Genomic DNA, 21,986 nt, shown 5'->3' with positions numbered 1-21,986 from the left:
TAAAAACACTTGAAATGCACACTGACTGCTTGCGTGCTATGTGGCAGGCACTATCCTAAGTGCTCCACTTAGATCAACTTATTGAATCTTCACAACCGCTTTTGAGGGAGGCACTGTGATCACCTTGCTTTACTGAAGAGAACACTGGGGCACAGAGAGGTCAGGCAATGTGCCCGCAGCCACACACCAGCAAGTGGCAGGGCAGGTCCCCAAGCCCTGCCTCCAGCACACCCACTCTCACCCACATGTGACACCAACTCTCTCACCTCCCCTGCGAAGGTATGTACATTGAGTATTTGGCACTTGATTTTTGCAAAGTTCTAGGAAGAAGTTTCATCAAGGGTTTCTTAAAAGATATGTAGTGACATTTTGTACTACTTCATACTCTACTAAGAAACTGGGAAATTAATGAGCTGGTCTGAAGTCACATTCTAACATCTTAAGAGATGGAATTAATTTGAAGTTAAATATGAGGCCTGTAACTAAGGTTAGGCCTTTCTATTCAGCTACAGAAGATGTGGGGAGAAAAAAGGGTAGGACCAGTTTTTTCCAAAGTCCTCAGGATGGATACGAACCCAACAGTGACAGGGTCCTGGTGCCATCACTGCTCGCACACTGCTATCAGCCTCCCCAGGCATCGTTCCTTACTCCGTGGGCATCCCGATTCAATACAATAAATGAGCTGAGTCAGCTGTACTTTTATTATCCCTCCATTCAATACTAACTTATGTTAATACATCTCTCTAGTGATCTTGAAGACTCTCAAGCAATATAAAACATGTTCTGCTCTGAAAAAGAATGCGGACTTCTAGGGTTAAATCAAGAGAGGAACAAGCAAAGTTCTATGCCTGAGATTTCTCTACTTCTCCCACTCACTCCTCATTCAGATAAACAGCAAACAGAAAGAAGCAGAGATCATTACTGACTGCAGTTAAAAACACAGGCTCTCAAGTTAGCAGGGAGAAGGCAATGGCAACCCACTCCAGTACTCTTGCCTGGACAATCCCATGGACGGAGAAGCCTGGTGGGCTGCAGTCCATGGGGTCGCGAAGAGTTGGACACGACTGAGCAACTTCACTTTCACTTTTCACTTTCATGCACTGGAGCAGGAAATGGCAACCCACTCCAGTGTTCCTGCCTGGAGAATCCCAGGGAAGGGGGAGCCGTCTATGGGGTCGCACAGAGTCAAACACGACTGAAGCGACTTAGCAGCAGCAGGTGGCTATTACCCCAAGGATCTAAGAAACAGCTAAATCTTGGTTAAATTACTCTTTGAGAAAGCCAAGAAATAGATGCTTTAAACATCTTTTCATCTAAAATGGAGAAGTTTTGATACATAATGGTTGCTATTTTGTGTTGCATCCCCAATAATGTTGGCTTAATAAAATTTTACCGTATCAACAGTCCAGAGAATAAAAGGCATAACAAGTTAAAAAAAAAAAAAAAAGCCACCTCAGGAGAATACAGTGATGCATCATTATAGGAGTTAAAAGCATCATACGCTTTTAAAAGCTAATAAATTGGAACTGACTTAAACAGACTTCTCTGATAGGCTCTATAGTTTTCTTCCCAATATCCTATTTTTTATAACAGACAATACTTAAAATAAGCAATCTTACTACATCACAGTTAACATACTGTGTTTTTGAACATGGTAATATCATACCCTGTTATTATTTTCCTGTTTCTCTAATCAAATAAAATGGACACAAAAAGATAAATCAAAGAACTTAAATAAGTATTCAGCAAGTATACTTGCTGAGGTACTGGTCTCAAATAAATATGAACATGGCCCAAATCTGCTTGGTTCATGAAATACCTTTAAGGTGGCTGCTGTTCTGAAGAAAGTCATACCACTGGTTTCCCTCTGTGTTAGGGGGTGACACAAGATCATCATCTTCATCTTTCAAGTACTAGAAATAGACAATTAGACATTTCAGCTTTGTAAACCAAAGAATTAGGCTCTAAAATTGCTTATATTTAACACTATTCTACTCAAGTTATTTTTACTTCAAGTCCTCTGAAACCACATTATTCTGTGAGATGACCAAAATTTACTAAATGCCAAGCTACTGAACAAAGTGCAGACTACTAAAAGATTAGAATGCAACAGACATAGAAATCATAAATTGAGTTTAAGTATCATGTTCTATTTTCATAGAAAATAGAACTTTTAACCTTACATATTTTAAACTTAAGATATTCAAGTTTATAAATTAATTTTCAACTGTTTATCAACTGTCAATCTACTCCATGGCAGTAATTCTCAAAGTGTGGTCCACATCACTCAGAGAGTCTTCAAGATGCTTTCCAAGATCCATGAGGTCATTTCTATTTCTATAATGGTATAAAGCTATTATTTGCTTTTCCACTGTCATGACATCTGCCCTGGTGGTCAAAAGCACAGGTGGGGACAACTGCTGGCACTGCCACCAAGAATCAAACCATGCTAGTAGTCACTGGATTCCTTTTTGCCACATACAGTTTCACTAATCTCTGATAAGGCTATTAAAATTATTAATTTTATTAAATCTCAACAAAATCTTTTTAATATTCTGAGAGACAGAATTGAGTATGAATAAAGCACTTTCGCTGCATACCAAAGCATGACAGTTACCATGAGGAAAAGCATTTATGCAAATGCACTTGAGTCAAGCTAGGCACGTCTTTGTTGCTCCTGCAATTCCATTTTTACTCAAAAGAATGACTGGCAGGCAAACTCTGATTATTTGTTCTTGGGTATGTGGCAGGTATTTTCTTGAAACTAAAGAAAGGGATCCTGTCACTTTAAGCAAAATGACTGACAGTATTTGTTGTCAGTGATAAAATTTAAACGTTCAAGCAAAAATTAAAAATTTGGAAAACCCATATCTGCTACTATGTGCTTGACAGCCTCATAGTAGTTAAAGATTGTCTGATGAGATTGGTAATGATATTAACAAAATCTGACTTTTGGATACTGCATGAAGAAAGGTTTCAGCCTACGGAAGATCTCTGTAATTCAGTGAATCAGTATTTTCCCAAAGATCAATACATGATATTACAAAATCAACCACAGGGTAACAAGATCCTTCCAAAGTGAAAAGCAGATGAATAAATTTTAATGAATCATAATATGGAAAGTCTACTGTTGCAATGTAGATTCCACACTAGAACTAACCTAAGATACTACTGTTTGTCAGAATTTGGTGTAGTATCAAAGAATATTCACAATTTTCTAAAAAGCTATTAAAATATTTCTGCCTTTCCAACTATACACCTGTATAAAACCAGGCTTTCTGATCAAACAACATATCACAACAGAATAAATGCAGCTGCCTTCTCTTAAGCCATACATCAAGGAGATTTGCAAACATATAAAACAATGTCACTCTTCACATAATTTTGTTTTGTTAAATAGTTATTTTCCATTTTAACATGTAATGAAAAGAGGGTTTGTTCTTTTAAGTGAATTAAGAAATAATTCTTTTTTCTGTTTAATTTTTAATATCTAACAATATATGCTATTCATAGACACAACCCACATAAAAGCTCTCTGGGAGTTTTCAATAACTTTAATATAAAGGGTTCGAAGACCCCCCAAAAGTTTAAAGCTACTCTTTGGTGATTTTAGTAAAAGGAGAGGGCTACTATATAATTTGGCATTATGCTACTTTCAGAAAGTTTTGTATAATAAAGACTAACACTGCTAATGTTTTAAAATTAATTTTTAAAAAATTAGTAACTACATTCAATCCAGAGCCCATACCTGACCAACTTTTTCAACGTTAAAGTATTTTCCTTTTCGATTATAAAGATCTGGAGCCTAGAAAGAATAAATAAAGTTTAATTAAAGAAAAAAATCATCTTACATTTTAACCAAAAACTCTATTTTTTAAGAAAGCTGTTAGTAGCAGTTACTCTTTTCTTCTGTGGATGGTAAGACACAAAAACAAAGTTCAATTTATATGCTTTACATTTAATAAATAAGTACTGCCATTAATTAGTTCAGTAGTTGAAAAAGCATACATAATTGCTATAAGGTCACTTAAACTGGATTAAATTTGATTACTTCTTACCATTGTCCAGATTTATTGTAATTATTGTTGAAAAAGCACTATAGAAATGCCAATTTCCTACCTCATTGAAATGTTCAGTAAGAAATTCAGCAACAAATGTGATATCTTTCTGAGTCATCTATCAAATCCAAAAGGAACATAAAGAAAACAAATCAAGATAAAGAAAAGCTTCTTAAAAAAAATTATATAACAATAAATGTGACAAGCATGTATTAAGTATTTTAAACCCACTTTTCCAATCAGCAACTCCAACAGCTAGAGATCTCTTCATGGTCTAAGGCTATTTATTATGTTATGCCTAATGCATAAACCTATATGCAGGTCAGGAAGCAACAGTCAGAACTGAACATGGAACAACAGACTGGTTCCAAATAGGAAAAGGAGTACATCAAGGCTGTATATTGTCACCCTGCTTATTTAACTTATATGCAGAGTACATCATAAGAAATGCTGGGCTGGAAGAAGCACAAGCTGGAATTAAGATTGCTGGGAGAAATATCAATAACCTCAGATATGCAGATGACACCACCCTTATGGCACAAAGTGAAGAGGAACTAAAGAGCCTCTTGATGAAAGTGAAAGAGGAGAGTGAAAAAGTTGGCTTAAAACTCAACATTCAGAAAACTAAGATCATGGCATCTGGTCCCATCACTTCATGGCAAATAGATGGGCAAACAATGGAAACAGTGGCTGACTTTATTTTTGGGGGCTCCAAAATCACTACAGATGGTGACTGCAGCCATGAAATTAAAAGACGCTTACTCCTTGGAAGGAAAGTTATGACCAACCTAGAGACCATATTCAAAAGCAGAGACATTACTTTGCCAACAAAGGTCCGTCTAGTCAAGGCTATGGTTTTTCCTGTGGTCCTGTATGGATGTGAGAGTTGGACTGTGAAGAAAGCTGAGTGCCGAAGAATTGATGCTTTTGAACTGTGGTGTTGGAGAAGACTCTTGAGAGTCCCTTGAACTGCAAGGAGATCCAACCAGTCCATTCTGAAGGAGATCAGCCCTGGGATTTCTTTGGAAGGAATGATGCTAAAGCTGAAACTCCAGTACTTTGGCCACATCATGCGATGAGTTGACTCATTGGAAAAGACTCTGATGCTGGGAGGGATTGGGGGCAGGAGGAGAAGGGGACGACAGAGGATGAGATGGCTGGATGGCAGCACCGACTCAATGGATGTGAGTTTGAGTGAACTCTGGGAGTTGGTGATGGACAGGGAGGCCTGGTGTGCTGCGATTCATGGGGTCGCAAAGAGTCGGACAGGACTGAGTGACTGAACTCAACTGAACTGAACTGAAAACCACCTAATCTATCTGAATCACACTTTGGGGAGGGGTGAGAATGAGTGAGCTGCAGGAACCAAAAGGGAATTCTGCCCTATTCTGTAAGATATTCTGAGAAGGAGATTCCATTGCTACTTGTCACAGTAGCAATCCTTATTACAGTCAGAAAAAACTGGTACTCACCAGACATGAACATAGGTACTAATATCTAAATACTAGACTTTCAAGGAAAATAAAAATGCATTTAAGATTTTAGGAAGTTAAAATAAGCAATCCAAATACCTTATGTTATACAGACTATAAAATCTTATACAAACATGAAAATGGTAAGCTTAGCCATAATAAAAGTATACTGTGAGATAAAAAATATCAAACATGCATATTTAAAAAAAAGGGCTTACTAGGAATCTCTCTTGTGCCTACAGCCTAACATCTCTTAACAATAACTGCATAAGACTACTAAGATGACCAGCACAGCTGAGCTCAACCAGGGCAATATTAACACATATAGGAAAAATACTATTATATACTACCTTGTTCAGTTCGGGAAGTACATGGTCTTCTGTCATTCTCAACATTGCTGAAAATATAAAGTTTAAAACTATCTTTAAAGGGAAACTCCAAACATAATTTTAATTATAGACGCCTTTCAAGTCTAAATGTATTTCACTGGACTACATTTTCTATTTTCAACAGCTTCTTGTCACCAAGGAAAACTTATTTTTCTTCTAAGAACTACAGAGTGAAGAATTTGATTTATATTCTTAGGCTCAAAACGGTTGATATAGCCATCTTAAACCATTTTTCCTTTTCTCCTTCAATACAACCCATTACCACTCCAGACAAACAAACCAAACTGCTGCCTTTAGCAAAGACTGCGTGTGCAGGAATCCCTCCTGACTTAGTCATGTTTCTTTTCTTAAAATGTGCAGGCAATTCTTTCTTTCCTCCAAAAGGCTTAGAATGCCAAACAGATGTGTTTCTTCCCCTTGGGCTTTTCTGCCACATGAAGATGCTTGCACTAAGATTTATGTGTGTATACACACACTTATATATGTGTATATATGTATTTATATACCTTCTTTAATATTTGTGGTTGACCCTTTTTGTCCTTTCATGGGGCGTGTTCATCAATACTGTATTTTCTATACATAATACATCCACCTAAGTGAAGAAATATATTGCATGTGCTTTGCATAGTGTTTGAATATGCTTCTAATGTTTGGCCAGGAAAAAGCATGTTAGACATGATTCTGCAAATAGGGATTATTTTAAGAAACTGTTCTTAATTAATTCAGACTTCTAATTCATCTGAAAAAAAAACCAGCCATAATCTAGTTCCATTCATTCATTTATCCATTCAAAAATTACTTACTGAGCGTAATACAGGTACTGGGAACAAAGCAGTATAAATAAATCCCTGCCTTCATGGAGACTGCATTTTACAAAAAAGCAAACCAGGGTTAGAGCGCTAACTAGTGGCAGCATCCAGTTACAGCTAGGTCTCCAGTTCTCCAATCCAGTTTGTTTTGTTGTTGTTAGTACTAAGTCCTGTCCAACTCTTTTGCAACCCCATGGACTGTAGACCGCCAGGCTCCTCTGTCCGGGAGATTCCCCAGGCAAGAAAACCAGAATGGGTTTTCATGTCCTTCTCCAGGGGCTCTTCCCGACCCAGGGATCAATTTAGTGTGCTTTGTTCTAATGATAAGGACTGAGTGGTAATTCATTTATCTTCTAATGCAGCTTCTTATTACAGTTAGGACATGCAATAAGAATATAAACTGCCTAATTACTCCAGTAATTATAAGTAAAACCAAGCTACTATTTCTCTAATAGAAAGTCACTTCTAAGGTTTCATTTAATTTGAACATTGCAATTTATTCTAATTAACTCTGATATTAAACAGGCTGGCCTGATAAACACTCTGGCTCCCCATTCTGGCTAGTGTTGGTATGGTTTTGAGAAAAATCCAAGAATTTTAAATGTCAACATCCACTGACTGCATTCATTTTTTTATTAAAAGCAATTATATTAGGCTAACAAATATGAAAAGTCACGTTTTAAAAACATCAATTAAAAAAAGATTTGGGCATTTGTTTAAAAGGATATTAGCACAGTACAGGTAATTTACTTTCTATTTTACTCTTTAGAATTTTAAGAACTATGGAATAAATTCTATTTACAACTAAATTTTCCATGTGTTGGAAGGAAATGGATGCTAAATTATTTCAAAGACATTAAGAGAGGTCACAAAAATAGCAGTACAAATGGACTACATACATAAGATACGCACACTCTGTAGGATGAACATTAAAACATTTAATATCATGTCAGTAACCATTTGTTAATTACATACAAATGCAAAGAGATGCGGAGACACAAAGAAAGGACTGCTGCTGCTGCTGCTGCTGCTGCTAAGTCGCTTCAGTCATGTTCGACTCTTGCGAACCCATAGACAGCAGCCCACGAGACTCCCCCGTCCCTGGGACTCTCCAGGCAAGAAGGCTGGAGTGGGCTGCCATTTCCTTCTCCAATGCATGAAAGTGAAAAGTCAAAGTGAAGTCGCTCAGTCGTGTCCGACTCTGTGCACCTGCAATCTATTTAGCTAGGGCATCATTGTCCAGTAGAAGTGATAACGGCAATGTTCTAGTTCTGTGCTGGCCAACGTGGCAGCCACTAACTACAAGCAGCTCCTGAGCACTTCAAATGCGGCTAGCATGACTAAGGAATTGCATATGTAATTATAATTTCAACTAATTTAAACAGCCATAATTGACTAGTGGCTACCATAATGAACGGCACAGATCTACAGACAGAAGATCAAAGTATAAAACAGGAGTTCAACTATTCAAGGCAGAGGCTTTGTCTTATTTTCTCTCCCCCTTTCCACTCCAAATCTAACACTTAACAGTGCCTAATACAAAGTAGAGATTAAAAAATGTTATTTGAACCTTAAGAGACATTACAGAGTAAAAAAAAAGGTCAATTATCAGTAAGTGATAGAGACAATCAATGTTAGAAGTTGTATCTGTGGGGGCGGGAATGGGAGGGTATAAAGAAGAAATACAATTGGCCATGTGTTGAAAACTGCTTAAACTGAGTGAAGTGTATAAATGGGGTCATTTAAACTATTCTTTCTACATTGACAAGTATTTAAAATTTTACTAGTGTAATTGAATATTCCAAATTTATATTCCCACATTTTTTCTTCAAAAGTGTTAAAAATACAAGAATGCTTCATTCAATTAACTTACCCACATACAGCCACCGAAAAAATGCTTTGAAGTTTTTCATACTGCTATCTATAACTCTAAAAGATAAAAGTAAATCAGAAATGAAATTATTACATGAGGTTCATATATCATTGTTCAATTACTATGGAATATAATAATCCTTACTGTTCTAGTATAGCCTATCTGGATGACATTTAAAGCTTTAGAACAGATTTAACAAATCAAACACATAGCTAAAAATAAAATCTCAAAAGAGCAAATCCTGATTCTTTTCAAAAATAAACCAAATAACTCAGATTCTAACTGGTCATAACAGCCTTACCACAAACTGTAATAGTCTCTCCAAGCATTCAGTAAAGTATGAAATCCTTTTCTAACTTTGGAACCAAAAGAAATTAAAAAAAAAAAAACAAAAACAGTTTTCAGCACTATTCTCAGTTTTTTAAAAAAAATCACTGATCAGTAAGAAGAAAAAATATCAACCATAACAGAAAATCATTATTATAAATGTATACTATGTCACTACCATTACCTCTGATATCAATAAGACATTACTTATGGAAGTTGATATTTTTATCCTTACAGTAACATATCTCAAAAATCGAATTTCCTTGGGCTTTACATAAATGTGCCCTGAAGATTAAGTGTTATAAGTGGAAGTCATCTACACTTTTTCTGTTTCTGAATATAGAAATGGATATCATTTTTTTAAAAGCTCTTTAAGCTCACATCTGTAAGATAATTACTCTAAGCAAATAATATGTGCCCTTTTTACCCCTAAATCTCAAAGTCCCTTCTAAGCATTAAGTCTCATAATACTACTGGAGAAGTAGGTCAGTATCATTAACCTTTCTGTACACAGTACAACACCTGACGTAAAAAACTGTGACATCTCTTGCATTACCAAGCACCACGATCAAAATTCTCCTGCAGCAAAAATGGGGGAAAAAAAAGATTCCTGTCTTTCTCAGTTCACCCCAACCCCAGGCAATCACTGATCTGTTATAGGCTAATGTTAAAATTCTCACTGTCTCAGTTTCTCCATTATAATCTAAAATAATGCTATATTTCACTTATCTCCAAGGAGCAAGAAGTTCAATCAACGACCTTTCATTCATATTAAAACATGATCAGAGAAAACTTAGTATTTTATGTTTACTCTCTGCAAATATGCAGAACCAAAAAATTATTCAACATTCAGGAAAAGAAATGTCATTTCCCTCCTGCTCCGTTCTGTGAGCACACACATCTATATTCTAAAATCCATTAAAACGACAGTGGGGAGGGGTGTACATGTTATAAACTCACATACAAAAAGATGATAGAAAAAAAAGCTTTTTTAAGTTTCAGAAATCTCAAAAGCAGACAGAAGACTGGGGACTGGTGAAGGTCACCAGCAGGGGCCACATGTGAGGCACTTCAGAGAGGGAGCAGCACAGAGTCATCCAGCCAGCAGAACCCCGGGGACACTCAGTCCTTAGAAACATCAAGTTCAACAGAAGACATGCGATGACGTCTGGGGCTGGGCAAAGGAGGACAAACCGAAACAGAGGGCACAGCACGGGCCTGCATGCGCTGGCACTCGTGCTGGCTTTGGTCCACCCTGCACCCAGTAACTCCAAGCAACTTTAAACTGCCTCAGGAATAAATATGAGTAAACAATCGGGCATCAAGTTTTTGAAGAAAGCTTGCAACAAGAGACCAAAACAAACAGCAAAGTGACATATAAACAGGAGATAATTCAGGAAGCAGCAAAGACTTAAAAAATCTAATTAATGTCCTCAGAGAGCCATGAAATGTCATATCTACAGAGCAAGAGCGCTGCTTTGAAAAATGAGTAAACAAATAAGAAAACACTTAGTAATTAAAAGACAGGACTGCCATAATAAAACATGCAGCAGCATGGCTCGGGCCAATGACCTCACTCTCCATTCTACCTGGGCTCTTATTCCAAAGTTCACACCCTAGACCCTCTTTACCAACCTGAGCCTTCTAAATCTCAATTTCAAGCATCCTACTCAACCACAGCCACCAGCTTTCTTTCCAGTGACTTCTTGCCAGCATCCCAACAGTCGTACCACCAAGACTTACCCTACTAGTTTTCCCGTCTTTCACTGTCTCTTACCCACTTATTTCTACTTTCAAAATATATTCAAGTTCTGACCATTTCAGATTCTGACCACCATTTCTCTCTTGGCTTCTGTCCTCGCCCTCATATAATCTATTCTCAACACTAAGTAAATAAAAAGAGGGATCAAAAAGATCCTAGGTCATATCCTGTTCCCCGACTGCCTGTAAGAGCTTATTATGTTATTCTTTATCATGTCCAGCATAAAAGCCAAAGTCCTTACAGCGGCCTACAGGCTCTACACAACTTGGCCCATCCTCCATGACCTCTTTCAACTCATCCTATCGCTCACACTCTTGTTAAGTTCACTTAGTGGCTCCTGGAGGTTCCCCTCAAGTATGCCAGGCATGCTCCAAACTCCAGGCCTTTATACCTGCTGTCCCCTTTGCCCCAAGTATCAGCAAGCCTCACTCCTTCCACCCTCAAGGTCCCCCCGACCAAAAAACTGCACCTCTAACCCCAGCACACCCTAGATCCTCCTTCCCTACAAGGGTTTTCCCACCACTACAAACCACTATCTGACCTGCTATAGATTTTAATTATCCATTTCTTTATTATCCGTCTCATCACATTAGAATACAGTACCTATGAAGGTAAGATTTTTATCAGTTTTGTTCACTACTATACTCTCATCTAGAATAGTGTTTAAAACATAGTTAAAAACGCACAATAAATGTATATGATGAATGATAGGGCTGGATAATCAAGTCAAGAAAACTTCATAAGAAACAGTAAAGACAAAGCTATTTAAAAAATGTGAGTAAAAATAAAAGACATAGAGGGTCAATCCACGACGTCTAATATGACCAACTAGATTTCTAGAACAAAAATCTAGTTTTAGAAAGTGGGGGAGAAGAGGAAATTATCAAAATAGTAATACAACAGAATTCAGCTTAAAAATAGTGTTTTTTTTTATTATCAGTACAATATATAGAAAGGCCCACATTTAAAATACTACTGTGAAATTTCAATGTATCAAGGATGAAGAATAAAGTTTTCAAGATAAGAAAAAAAAAAACAGCATACAAAGGAATGAGAATTAGAAGCACCAGACCTGCCATCAGCAACAAACAGGTCAGAACACAACAGAGCAATGTTTTCAAAGCTCTCGGAGAACATAAATCTCCCTTCATAATCCATACCCAGTCAAAACCGTCAATTAAGTGTGGCAGGAGGAGAAAAGACACAAAAGGACACAGAAAGCTTACCCTTACACATCTGTTTTCTAAGTTATTGGAGGACATTTTCCACAAAGTGATTAAATGAACCAAGAAACAGAGGAGATCCTGAAAGTAAGGATCTAACCCATGAAAGCAATGAAGAAAACGCCTGGGTGGTAGCTGGCACAAGAGCCGGAACCAATGGACAGATTGGTGCGGGGTGGTGGTGCTGCGGGTGTTGTGAGGTGGGAGGCTAACAGAGGAGGCACCAGGGACAGAGGGGAATTCCAGGGATGTGATGCTACCCTTGAGACAGGGAGAAAACCTAAAAATGTGGTAAAGAGAGACAGTGCAAGGAAAAAAGAAAGCAAAGAGAGTCTAGGAAAAACCAACAGAAACAAAGGAACAATTTCAAAAAACTGATAAATAAAAGAAATGCAGTACAGTCATACAATTTAGAAATATGGAAGTAACCTAGAGAACTAAAACCAGAAACAGTTATAAGAGTTTAAAGGATTCCCTCTGAAGAGAGGACCTGAGGTGAGGATGGGTGAGATAGGAAAATACCATGCGAATTTTTACAGTCACTGTGCTATTGGTTTGTTTTAATCCTATAAACATGCAATTTTCATAAGAACTTAAAATCTCATTTTAAGAAAATCACAACAATTTGCTAGGTTCTCAATTACAAAAAGTGAAATATTCTCAAGTCAATGATTTCAATATTCAAGTATCCCCAATACTTACTGAAGAAGTTCATTTGCCTTGAGAATGAAAGAACCTACTGCAGTAATAGCATCTGAAAAGAAGTAAATAAATAATATCATTTGTCCAATAAGTAAAGTGAGTTTAAAGCATTCTATTGAGAAATAAAATTACCACCTTCAATTCCTGCAGCGTCTAGTCCAAGAGGTTCATATTTTTGCTTCCATGAAGCCATTCCTTTCAGTTCACTCAAATGGTATAATAAAGACTCTGAGCCACTATCAAAAACAGAGCAGAAATAAATTAGTATCATCACCGTCATCATGGTGGCAGGCACCTACCATCTTGCTTGAATATTTCTAAGTTTTCAGAAATAAAAACTGAAAGTAACTTTAATTTTCTTTCTATGAGAGACTATTAGCTCTCAAAATTATTTCAAAAAACTGTAGCAGAATCATTTGGTTGTCATGACTAGTGAGATGAATTGGCCACATGATTAAACTTTATAAGATCAAATTATGTCCCACAGTTGGTCCTGGCACTGTTAAGATAGTCATATGGTCATCTTGTTCACCGAACAGCTATGTATTTAACACTGAGCAAATATTTATTAAGCCCCAACTTCAGGTCAGGCACTATGGGCACTTCATGGTAAACAAAACGAAAGGGTCCTTATAACACTGATAGTCTAATGGGGGAGAGAGTCATAACCACATAATCAGACAGTTTCATAATTTCATAATCAGACCATTTCAACTACATAAATGCCTTAGAGGAAAACACACCAGGTATAGGTGAAAGAGAAGAACCTGAACTAGTCTGGGAATTAGAGAAGGATTCCCTGAACATCTGAGCTGAGAGCTGGAAAATATAAGTGAAGAACACAGCGGGAGTGTTCCAAAAAGCACAAGAGACGTACAAAAGCCCCAGGTAGGAGACAAAAATGCCAAGTTTGAGAAGGCCACCAAGGACATGGGTGCTAAGAAATGGGAAGGCACTGGAAGTTTTAATAAGAGTAACATGATCAGATCCACTGTGGAGAACACATCTGAGGGACACAGTGTGGACTGGAGAGCAGGCCGACAGCCCTACAGACAGCCCTACCCCTCAGCTCAAAGAGGGGTAGGGCCAGGGGTCTCAGCAAAAGAAATCTATCAAAATCTAAGTCAAACACTGAACATCAACCTGCAAGCCGCCTCACTGAGGTGGCGGTGTTTAGAAATGGCATGAGACTTGAGGATCTAGAACAGTCTTGGCTCTGACACGTAATAACTTTGGGGCAGCCATATGCCCTTTCTGAACTTCAGTTTCTTCTTATGAAAATGAGGATAATCACAACCAACACCTTGCCAAGGACTTAAATGCAAAAATATATAACATGCTTTTACATAACATATAAAATGATATACAAACAAACTTAATTTCACTGCTCAAAAAAGGGTATATGCCCTATTCAAGCATAACTCATGGTTGTCTGGGGGAGAAAAAAGCCCAGATAGGGCCTAGGGTGGTGGAAAGATGTTGGAAAGTTATTTCACAGAGCAGTCACTATTATCAATTCTTTAAATCTTGGGCACTCTAAGATTCCCCTCAAATGCTAAGGCAAAAATTTCATCTAGAAGACACTCAAACAGAGAATGCCAGATGATGAAAAGAAGGCTCAGAAAGAAACCAACGCTAAGTACGTGCGGATGCAACACCAAAAGATTCTACGTCATCTTCATACCTCTGTAAGTGACTTATAACCAGTTTTTGTATACTGGAATATGACGACTCTATAGACTGGCCAAGCTTCTTTAAGCCCTGATTAAGAGAAAAAAATATACCATTTAGCATACAAGATACTATATGCCATTCTAAAAAAATTAAGACTATGTTCATAGCCAGTAAAATACAAAGATAACCACACCTTTACTGTTAACTGGTTCATTAAGAGGGTCTGAAGTTCAGCACTAGAATGAAAAAGAAAGTATTTTTAGTCTTCTCTATTTAAAATCTGAATGCATCACTTAAAACATTTAATTTCAAAGTACAAATTTAAACAAAGATTTTAAACAAATAAAAAGAAATAACCCAACAAAAATTAAGACTTTGTTGTACTCAGAGAAACAGACAAAAACAGGAAATATTAAAGTCCACAAAAGACTGAAATAGACACGAGCAATGTGCTATACACTAAAATGGTAATTCACGTCAGTAAGGAGAAGATGTACTACTCATTAAGTTATACTGGGCAATTATCTAGACACTTAGAAAAAAATAAGTTGTTATGTCTTTCACAACATACAACCAAATAAATCATATCTGGAACATGTAAATGGAATAAAATCATAAACCACCAAAAAAATCTCTGGATGAAAATAAAGATCTTTGACTGCTTAATATGGGAAAGATCTTTTTAAGAATAATGCTAAAGTAAATACAATAAAGGAAAAGAGTGATTTAGCTACATAAAAATTTTTAATTTATACATTTAAAAAGTACAGATATATGTACACATGGTACATACATGTAAAATGATTACATTTACATAGAAAATAAATACGTGAATAAAAAAGCCTAGAAAGATACATACTATTCTTTGCTTTTTGTGCATCAGAATTTTCTATTTTTTTTTACAATGAACTGCTTTTGAAATAAATTACTTTAAAAAGAGAAGGTAAAGCAAGAGTATCTAATGTAAGTTTATTACCTTGCTTTCCCCCACAACAACAAGTCCATGAATTCATCTTGCACTGATGTGGTTGTGTTCTTTTCCTAGAGAAAGATGGATAAACTCATGATAAGTGTTTTTAAATAAGCATTATTTATTCAAAATCACAGGAACATGACTCCCTTTCTTACCTTTAACCTTCTCTCAAATCCATATTTAAACTGATTATCTGAATAGCAGTTATGAGGAAACAGCCAGTCAGCTCTTCCAACAACTGTCCTTAATCGCCACATCCTATTAGCTCCACTTCACAATCCTGTCCCCACCTAAGTTTTTCCAATGGGAAGGACTGGCATTATCTCTCTCTGAGACAAGAGTCTGAGGTTAGATAAGCCATCTCAAAGAAACCATGATCTGAGCCTTGAACAAATCAGACCGATTTTTCTCATGTCCCTCATGAACTGAGTAAGGACATCATACACTCTAAACACCTTCCATGGGAAACTCCAGTTACATCACCTGCACAAACTTGGTAAGACGAGAATCCATCTGCATCAGTATTTCTTCCCAGGCTTCACACATACACGTCAGTGACAAATTTATATACTATTAGCAAAAAGAAAAAGTATTAAAGTAGCAAAAAATATTTAAGTCAATATGCTAACTAAATAATACATGCTTCTTACTGCCAATTGTCTCAAAGAAATCCAGGATTTACTGTAAACCACTTTTAACTCAGTTAAGCCTGAGAAAGAAGAGACCATGGCTCACACTTGATAATCATTTAACTATCAAACATTCTCAAATTAAGTTTTTATTTAACTACCAAACATTCTCAAATTAAGTTTTTATCTGGTAAAATAGATATTTTTCAACTTTTTACATATACGATGTGTTTTATGTACATTAACTGTTAAAATGCTGATTGGTCAACTATTCAATCTTCAAACAGTATCCTTTTAAAAAGATACTGATCTCCAGAAATCTTTGACACGAAGTACACTAGTGACTGTGGCAGACTGAAGAAAGAAGGTCACAGCGCTTTGTAGCTCCTCTATCCGGGTGTATAGTCAGTTTCTCTAGTCTGTCGATTTGGGCTGGCCGTGTGTCTCAGTGTGACAAGTAGCACGAGTGTCACTGAGTCCAAGGCTCCAGAAGGCTTTGCAAGCTTCCACTTACACTCCTGACACTCCCGCTGTCGACACCACTTACCCAACAAGCCTGATCTAGCCTGTTGGGAAATGGGGAGTGTGGAGTTCAGATAAAGCCATCATGGCTAAGAGATACTTGGACCAGCCAGCTGACCACTGCTGTACGACCAAGACCAGCCTGAATAGCTGAACCTAGCCCAGAACAACAGAACCTTCAGCTGGGCCTGGCCCAAACAGTCAACTAACTAAAACACTAATCACCTGCTAATTGGGGGTATTTATTATATTCAAAAGCTGTTAGAATGACTATTTTCCATAATATTTGATTTGCAAAGAAACTTTTAAAATTACAAAGTATCTTATTTATGAGAATGTTTAAAAAGATTTAAACTACTTTTTTTCTTTTCTTTTGGAGATATAGAGATGGGTTGGAATAGATTTTCAATTAAATTTCTTTTTCTTGTTTCAGTGGACATTATAAGCTTATCTATCAGACTAGACACCTCTGCCATGTATAGTTGGCTTTAAAAAGTAAGATTTTCAAGTTTTTTATTTATACAACATTAGAAACTTATAGTAAACAGTCACATAAAACAAGCTATAAATAAATACCTGTAAAAGAGCTGAAATGTGAGTAAACTTTCTGGCCATTCGAGTTACTTCAGGTAAGAAAGAGTACAATAGATTGGTTTCAAGCTGTCAAATCAAAATACTAAAGTGAGTCACAAACAGATATATTTACTACTTTTAAGGAAGAGTCAAGGTATAACTATGTATCAGAAAGACTACCTCAGAATTTTGCTCCTTTTCAGTATAACAAATTAAAAAATAACAGAATATAATTTTAGGATTCTCTCATCTGTAGCGTCTAACTATGTACAGATTACCCCCTCTAAGTTAGCAGTACTCTCTACTTAGAATAAATGTAATAATCTAATTTATACCACTATTATGAGAGACTTTTAAAATGATCACAAATATCTAAAAAATTTTTAAGGAATTATAGCTACTAATAAATACAAGTTATCTATTACAGAGGTACATGAATTATCACAATAAAGTTGTTATTAAAATCATCTCTTACAATTTCCACATAAAGAGTGAATTGTTTTACTATAGCACCAAACACAATTCAGGAAATCGTATTTTCACAGACCCTTAAGATGAAGAGCAACCATGAACAACTGTTCCAGCAAACAGCAGGAAGTCAAGAGCTCTCTGCTGTTGTGAACACAATGAAACTCTAAGGCCTCATTTGCGTCACATCCTGCATCTTTTCGTCCTACTTTTGTTTAAGAGTTCACACATACTTAGATTAAGTGGCTCGGTTATTTGAGATGAAATTTTCGGGAAGATTTTCTTGAAGGCAAAGCTACCATCTAAATACTCTGTAGGAGCCCAGTTTCCACAGTCTATGACACAAACAGCACACAATGAAAAGGTTTTCCCCGGCTTTCAGTAGGCATCTCACACAAGAGGCGATGTGTTAGTTAAGAGCCCCGGCTCTGGAGCCAGACTGCCCAGCATCACCTTCAAGTCCTTACCAAGCAAGTTACAGTTCCTCTGCGTGCCATTTACTCAACTACAAAATGGGGATAATAACAGTACCTATCTATTAGGTTACTGTGAGGATTCACATAAAATTATACTGAATTACTCAGTACTGGGCACACATTAAATAATTAATAAATATTAGCTTTTATTATTATTATGGTCAAAATCCCAAGAAAACACTTGTTACAAACATGAACTGGTACAGCAACAAGTTAATATTGGTCATTAACAGACCATCGAAACACTGTTTTGATGAAAATTATGCTTAGCAATTGGAATAATAAGGTATTCACCAGTAACACTCTAAGATTTAGAAGCTCCAAGTCAATTTTTTGTTTTAATGACCATTAGAATCCAGTGATATGGATAATAAAAATCAAACCTTTAAAAATATATATTTACTCTCTGCTGGTTCAAATACTCACCTGAAAATACGAAACTTCTGAAGCACCACTGGCAGAAACTTCTGTGACCACTGACAATGATTTCAAATCACTTGACAGACATAACGCAAGACAAGTACCAACAATCTGTAAAACAGTCAAATCCCCATTATATTTAGTGTTACTGCTACACTGCATCTGCTTACAATACAGGAAGCAAAAATTCAGAGCTCTAAAAAGCAGTTAACTCCTGCCACGTATGTGGCAGATAAAGGCATGTGTCCACTTAGTTGCAAGGACACGGACACAGACCCTAACAATGCACCCAAGTGCTGGAGAACTAATACAGCCCACAGAGCCTGCAACATTTTCCATCCTTTTAGGGAACTGTAAGAATAAGAAAAAGGTATGGAGAAGACCAAGACTGAGCCTAAGATTGCTTCTAATGACTTTCATCACATTCCAATCACAAATGGTAGCTCTTAAACGCAAGGCTAGAAAAACATTAAATCATAATCAAGTGTACCATAGCAATCTTTTAGTTAAGAAAAAATTTTTTGACTAATTCTACTAAGAACCTCTGATCTTCACAGACATCATATCACTATTTTATCTTAGTAAGAAAATTATCCTCTTAACATTTAAGGACAAGTAAATCCAAGAAATGAAACTGAGAAAAAAAGTAATGTTTTATTCTTTTCCATAAATCAGTCAGTTGTTACATTCTAAGACAAAAATAAAGAATCTTAAAGAAAAACTTACCCCAGTGACTCGAGCAATTTTGAACATTCCATAAGCATAAAGCTCAATAAAACCAGAGCTTCCTCCAAGGACAAGAATATTAAGCCTGATTAAAAATAATGCAACAAGCTGAGGACAACAGAGAGGACCAAGTTCTTACACCAAGATACAAGTTGTTGCTGCCCTCATATAATCTGCACACTCAAGCTGCCTAGCAGGGAGACTGAACCTCTAAATAAATTCACCAAGTTTCAATTACATTGGGTTTGTTCTTTTTTTCCCCTCTAAAGAACAACATAAATTTCATTCGGCCTAAAAAACCTCAGTTTACAGTAAAATAAGAATATATTATTTTAACAATTGTATTTATATACCCTCAATAATAAAATCATCTCTTTTCCAGTTAATATAAAGCGCCATCAGTTTTATCATGGCCCTGATGCTAAACATATTAAGTGGGCTTAAAGAACCTGAAGATTTCAATTTAAATTTCAGAAACTTAAGCACTTCTATCCTCCTTTACTTTTTAAAAATCAAAGTATACCATAATATTAAACTTGACACAAATGTCATACAATAAAAATGAGTGAATAATAGATATTGTCTGTTTATTGTTCAGAGGTATTTGTCAGCAATGAAATAAAATGACAAAGAAAATATCTTTGGAACTCTGGTATAAAACTGCCTAAAGTATCAAATTTAAGAAAATAAAACTTGTTATTTAAGATGTCTGCAAGATTTACCTGACATCTCCCAAAAGCTTAATAATTTCATCAGAATTTTCTTCACTAAAATATAAAAATAAATTGGGTTATCTTTCAACTATATGCTTCAAATAATAAAAGATTTATCTTACTTGAAAACAAAAAAGGCATACTTTACCTAAATATTTTTGAGGTATTGCTATAACTAAAAAAAACAAACAGATTAGGGTAAAAAACTCTCAATAGAAATGCATTTTTTTAAAACACATGAGAAAATTGTCAATATTAAAAGTAAAAGAAAGAAACCTGTAAGATTAATTCTAATGAGTTAAACTCTGATACTTACTTTTTTGGCAATGTAGGAAGTTTAGGTAAGAGAAGATTTGATTCATCCTCAGAATTATAAAAGGATGTTAGAACACTACAAAGGGGAAAATAAGACAAAAATAAGTTTTATAAAAACAAAGATTCTACTTCTCTTTCCATTAAAAAATATTAATTTTTAAAGGCCCAATTTTACATATGACACATTACCAAATAAAATAGTGACTTTTACAGTGGTAAAACTGTGTATGGCATTTAACAATCACACACAAGAAATAGAAAAGTTGGAAATTCTTCATTTATCTTGAACTTTATTTCTGAAAGAAAAAAAATCAGCCTACCCACTTTATGTTAAGAGGAACATAAACAATTTTCTCAGCATATGAAATGCATCCATATGTATTCAGTATCAGTACCAGATATGGACTGAGAATTTATGATTCCTTATCTTTCCTCTAAAAACCAACACTGAACATAGGAGTACCAAGAGTACTTTTAAAGAACACTGCAGTTATTACATGATGTAATGATGGGTTCTATGACTTACACACATTTGGAGACGTAACAATCCAGTTGGTGTATATAAGATGACACCAAGTATTTTGAAACAGTTTTATTTATCCTCCCATTTTTTTCAATCCTACCTCCAAATACAGACGGAAATGAATAAGGTGAAAAGTGGTGTCCTGAAAGACCCTGGAATCTCCATATAACATTTCTGAACTCTTAACAGAAAGTGTGTTAGGAATACACTTAGCAGGTAACTGGACTGGGACAGAAATTACATGGTATACTCTGTTCCTCTATAAATTCACATGACCACTTGCAACCTTTATTATTTGATGATGGATTGATCCTTGTTTTATCTACAGTGAATTTTAAACCCCAGGCTAGACCTTATTATCTAATATTTTTACAAGCCCCTCCTGAGGAAATTTGTGAATTAATAATCAGGATTTACAAATTCATTTGATATTAACTTAAAACCTAATTAGAACAGAAAAGCTAACAAGAAGAAAATGATCTTATTTCCTCAAAAAAAAACCAAAACAACTTTCATGTTCAGTACTCACTAAGCCTACTGACCCTTTAGGCTATCTTTACTGCAAACGTGGCAGAGTACTTGATTTCAGACTAAGGCAAAACTATTTGCACAAAATAAGGAACCTATAGGGACCACAAAAACAAAAAGAACTCATTCAGCATCAAAACAAAATGCTCAATTCAGCACTTTTCATCGTCGAAGAACATGTACTCAGACACAGAAACACAAAGTTCCAGGATGAAATATATGGTGAACAGAAAAACAGAACCTTAATTCGTTAATCAGCAATATTAACTAATATTACTTGAAACTATAAGTCATTGATATAAACTTTTAAAAATAACCAAGAAGAAAAATCTTGGCCGTTCAGGCATTGCTGCTCCAATAATAAAACAGATTTTTTTCCAGAAGAGAAAGAAATCTAGCAAACATTAAAAAAATTCATCTTGATAAGCTTAAGACAAAAGGTTAAAAGCAAATACACATACTCAATACTCAGATACACCTAAGTTTCCACTTTTTCATTTAAAAAATGAAAATTTCATGAACATCCTACTGGGACCACTGGGGTTTTTCTTTATCACTCTACCTGCTCTCAACAGTCACTTCCATCCAATGCATACAAGAAACTGGGGCCTCCACAGGAAAAGAGTGCAAGCTTTCAGGTTTTTCTACATCACACAACACAATTTTCTTAGTATCAGCAAGAGCAAAGGCCAAAACTAAAACAAGAAGAAATAATCAGAATAAGTCAGTGTAATTTTAAGAGAAAAATGGGTATTTCATTTCTTGCCCAATTTTACTATTTTAAATATATCATAATCATAGAAATGATTTAACCCTTAAATCCTTCCTTTA

The 21,986-nt window shown here is 35.8% G+C and overlaps 1 protein-coding gene across 1 annotated transcript in view; it reads right to left on the bottom strand.

Annotated features, from left to right (window-relative positions):
- ANAPC4 (anaphase promoting complex subunit 4) overlaps positions 1 to 21,986 on the bottom strand; it is a 33,135-nt gene that overhangs the window by 6,619 nt on the left and 4,530 nt on the right. Inside the window, exons 3-20 of the mRNA XM_027544206.1 lie at positions 21,718 to 21,850; positions 20,106 to 20,180; positions 19,938 to 19,964; positions 19,799 to 19,843; positions 19,077 to 19,161; positions 18,357 to 18,461; positions 16,990 to 17,073; positions 15,746 to 15,832; positions 15,266 to 15,330; positions 14,483 to 14,525; positions 14,300 to 14,376; positions 12,751 to 12,851; positions 12,616 to 12,667; positions 8,602 to 8,657; positions 5,881 to 5,927; positions 4,120 to 4,176; positions 3,749 to 3,805; positions 1,820 to 1,913 (exon numbers count right to left, since the gene is read on the bottom strand). Coding sequence (XP_027400007.1) covers positions 1,820 to 1,913; positions 3,749 to 3,805; positions 4,120 to 4,176; positions 5,881 to 5,927; positions 8,602 to 8,657; positions 12,616 to 12,667; positions 12,751 to 12,851; positions 14,300 to 14,376; positions 14,483 to 14,525; positions 15,266 to 15,330; positions 15,746 to 15,832; positions 16,990 to 17,073; positions 18,357 to 18,461; positions 19,077 to 19,161; positions 19,799 to 19,843; positions 19,938 to 19,964; positions 20,106 to 20,180; positions 21,718 to 21,850 — 1,290 coding nt within the window. The remainder of the gene's footprint in view (positions 1 to 1,819; positions 1,914 to 3,748; positions 3,806 to 4,119; positions 4,177 to 5,880; positions 5,928 to 8,601; positions 8,658 to 12,615; positions 12,668 to 12,750; positions 12,852 to 14,299; positions 14,377 to 14,482; positions 14,526 to 15,265; positions 15,331 to 15,745; positions 15,833 to 16,989; positions 17,074 to 18,356; positions 18,462 to 19,076; positions 19,162 to 19,798; positions 19,844 to 19,937; positions 19,965 to 20,105; positions 20,181 to 21,717; positions 21,851 to 21,986) is intronic.

The sequence above is a fragment of the Bos indicus x Bos taurus genome, chromosome 6 (assembly GCF_003369695.1).
Source record: "Bos indicus x Bos taurus breed Angus x Brahman F1 hybrid chromosome 6, Bos_hybrid_MaternalHap_v2.0, whole genome shotgun sequence".
Lineage (NCBI taxonomy): Eukaryota > Metazoa > Chordata > Mammalia > Artiodactyla > Bovidae > Bos > Bos indicus x Bos taurus.
The sequence above is the reverse complement of the archived record's forward strand: the minus strand, read 5'-3'. Positions and strand labels throughout refer to the sequence as shown.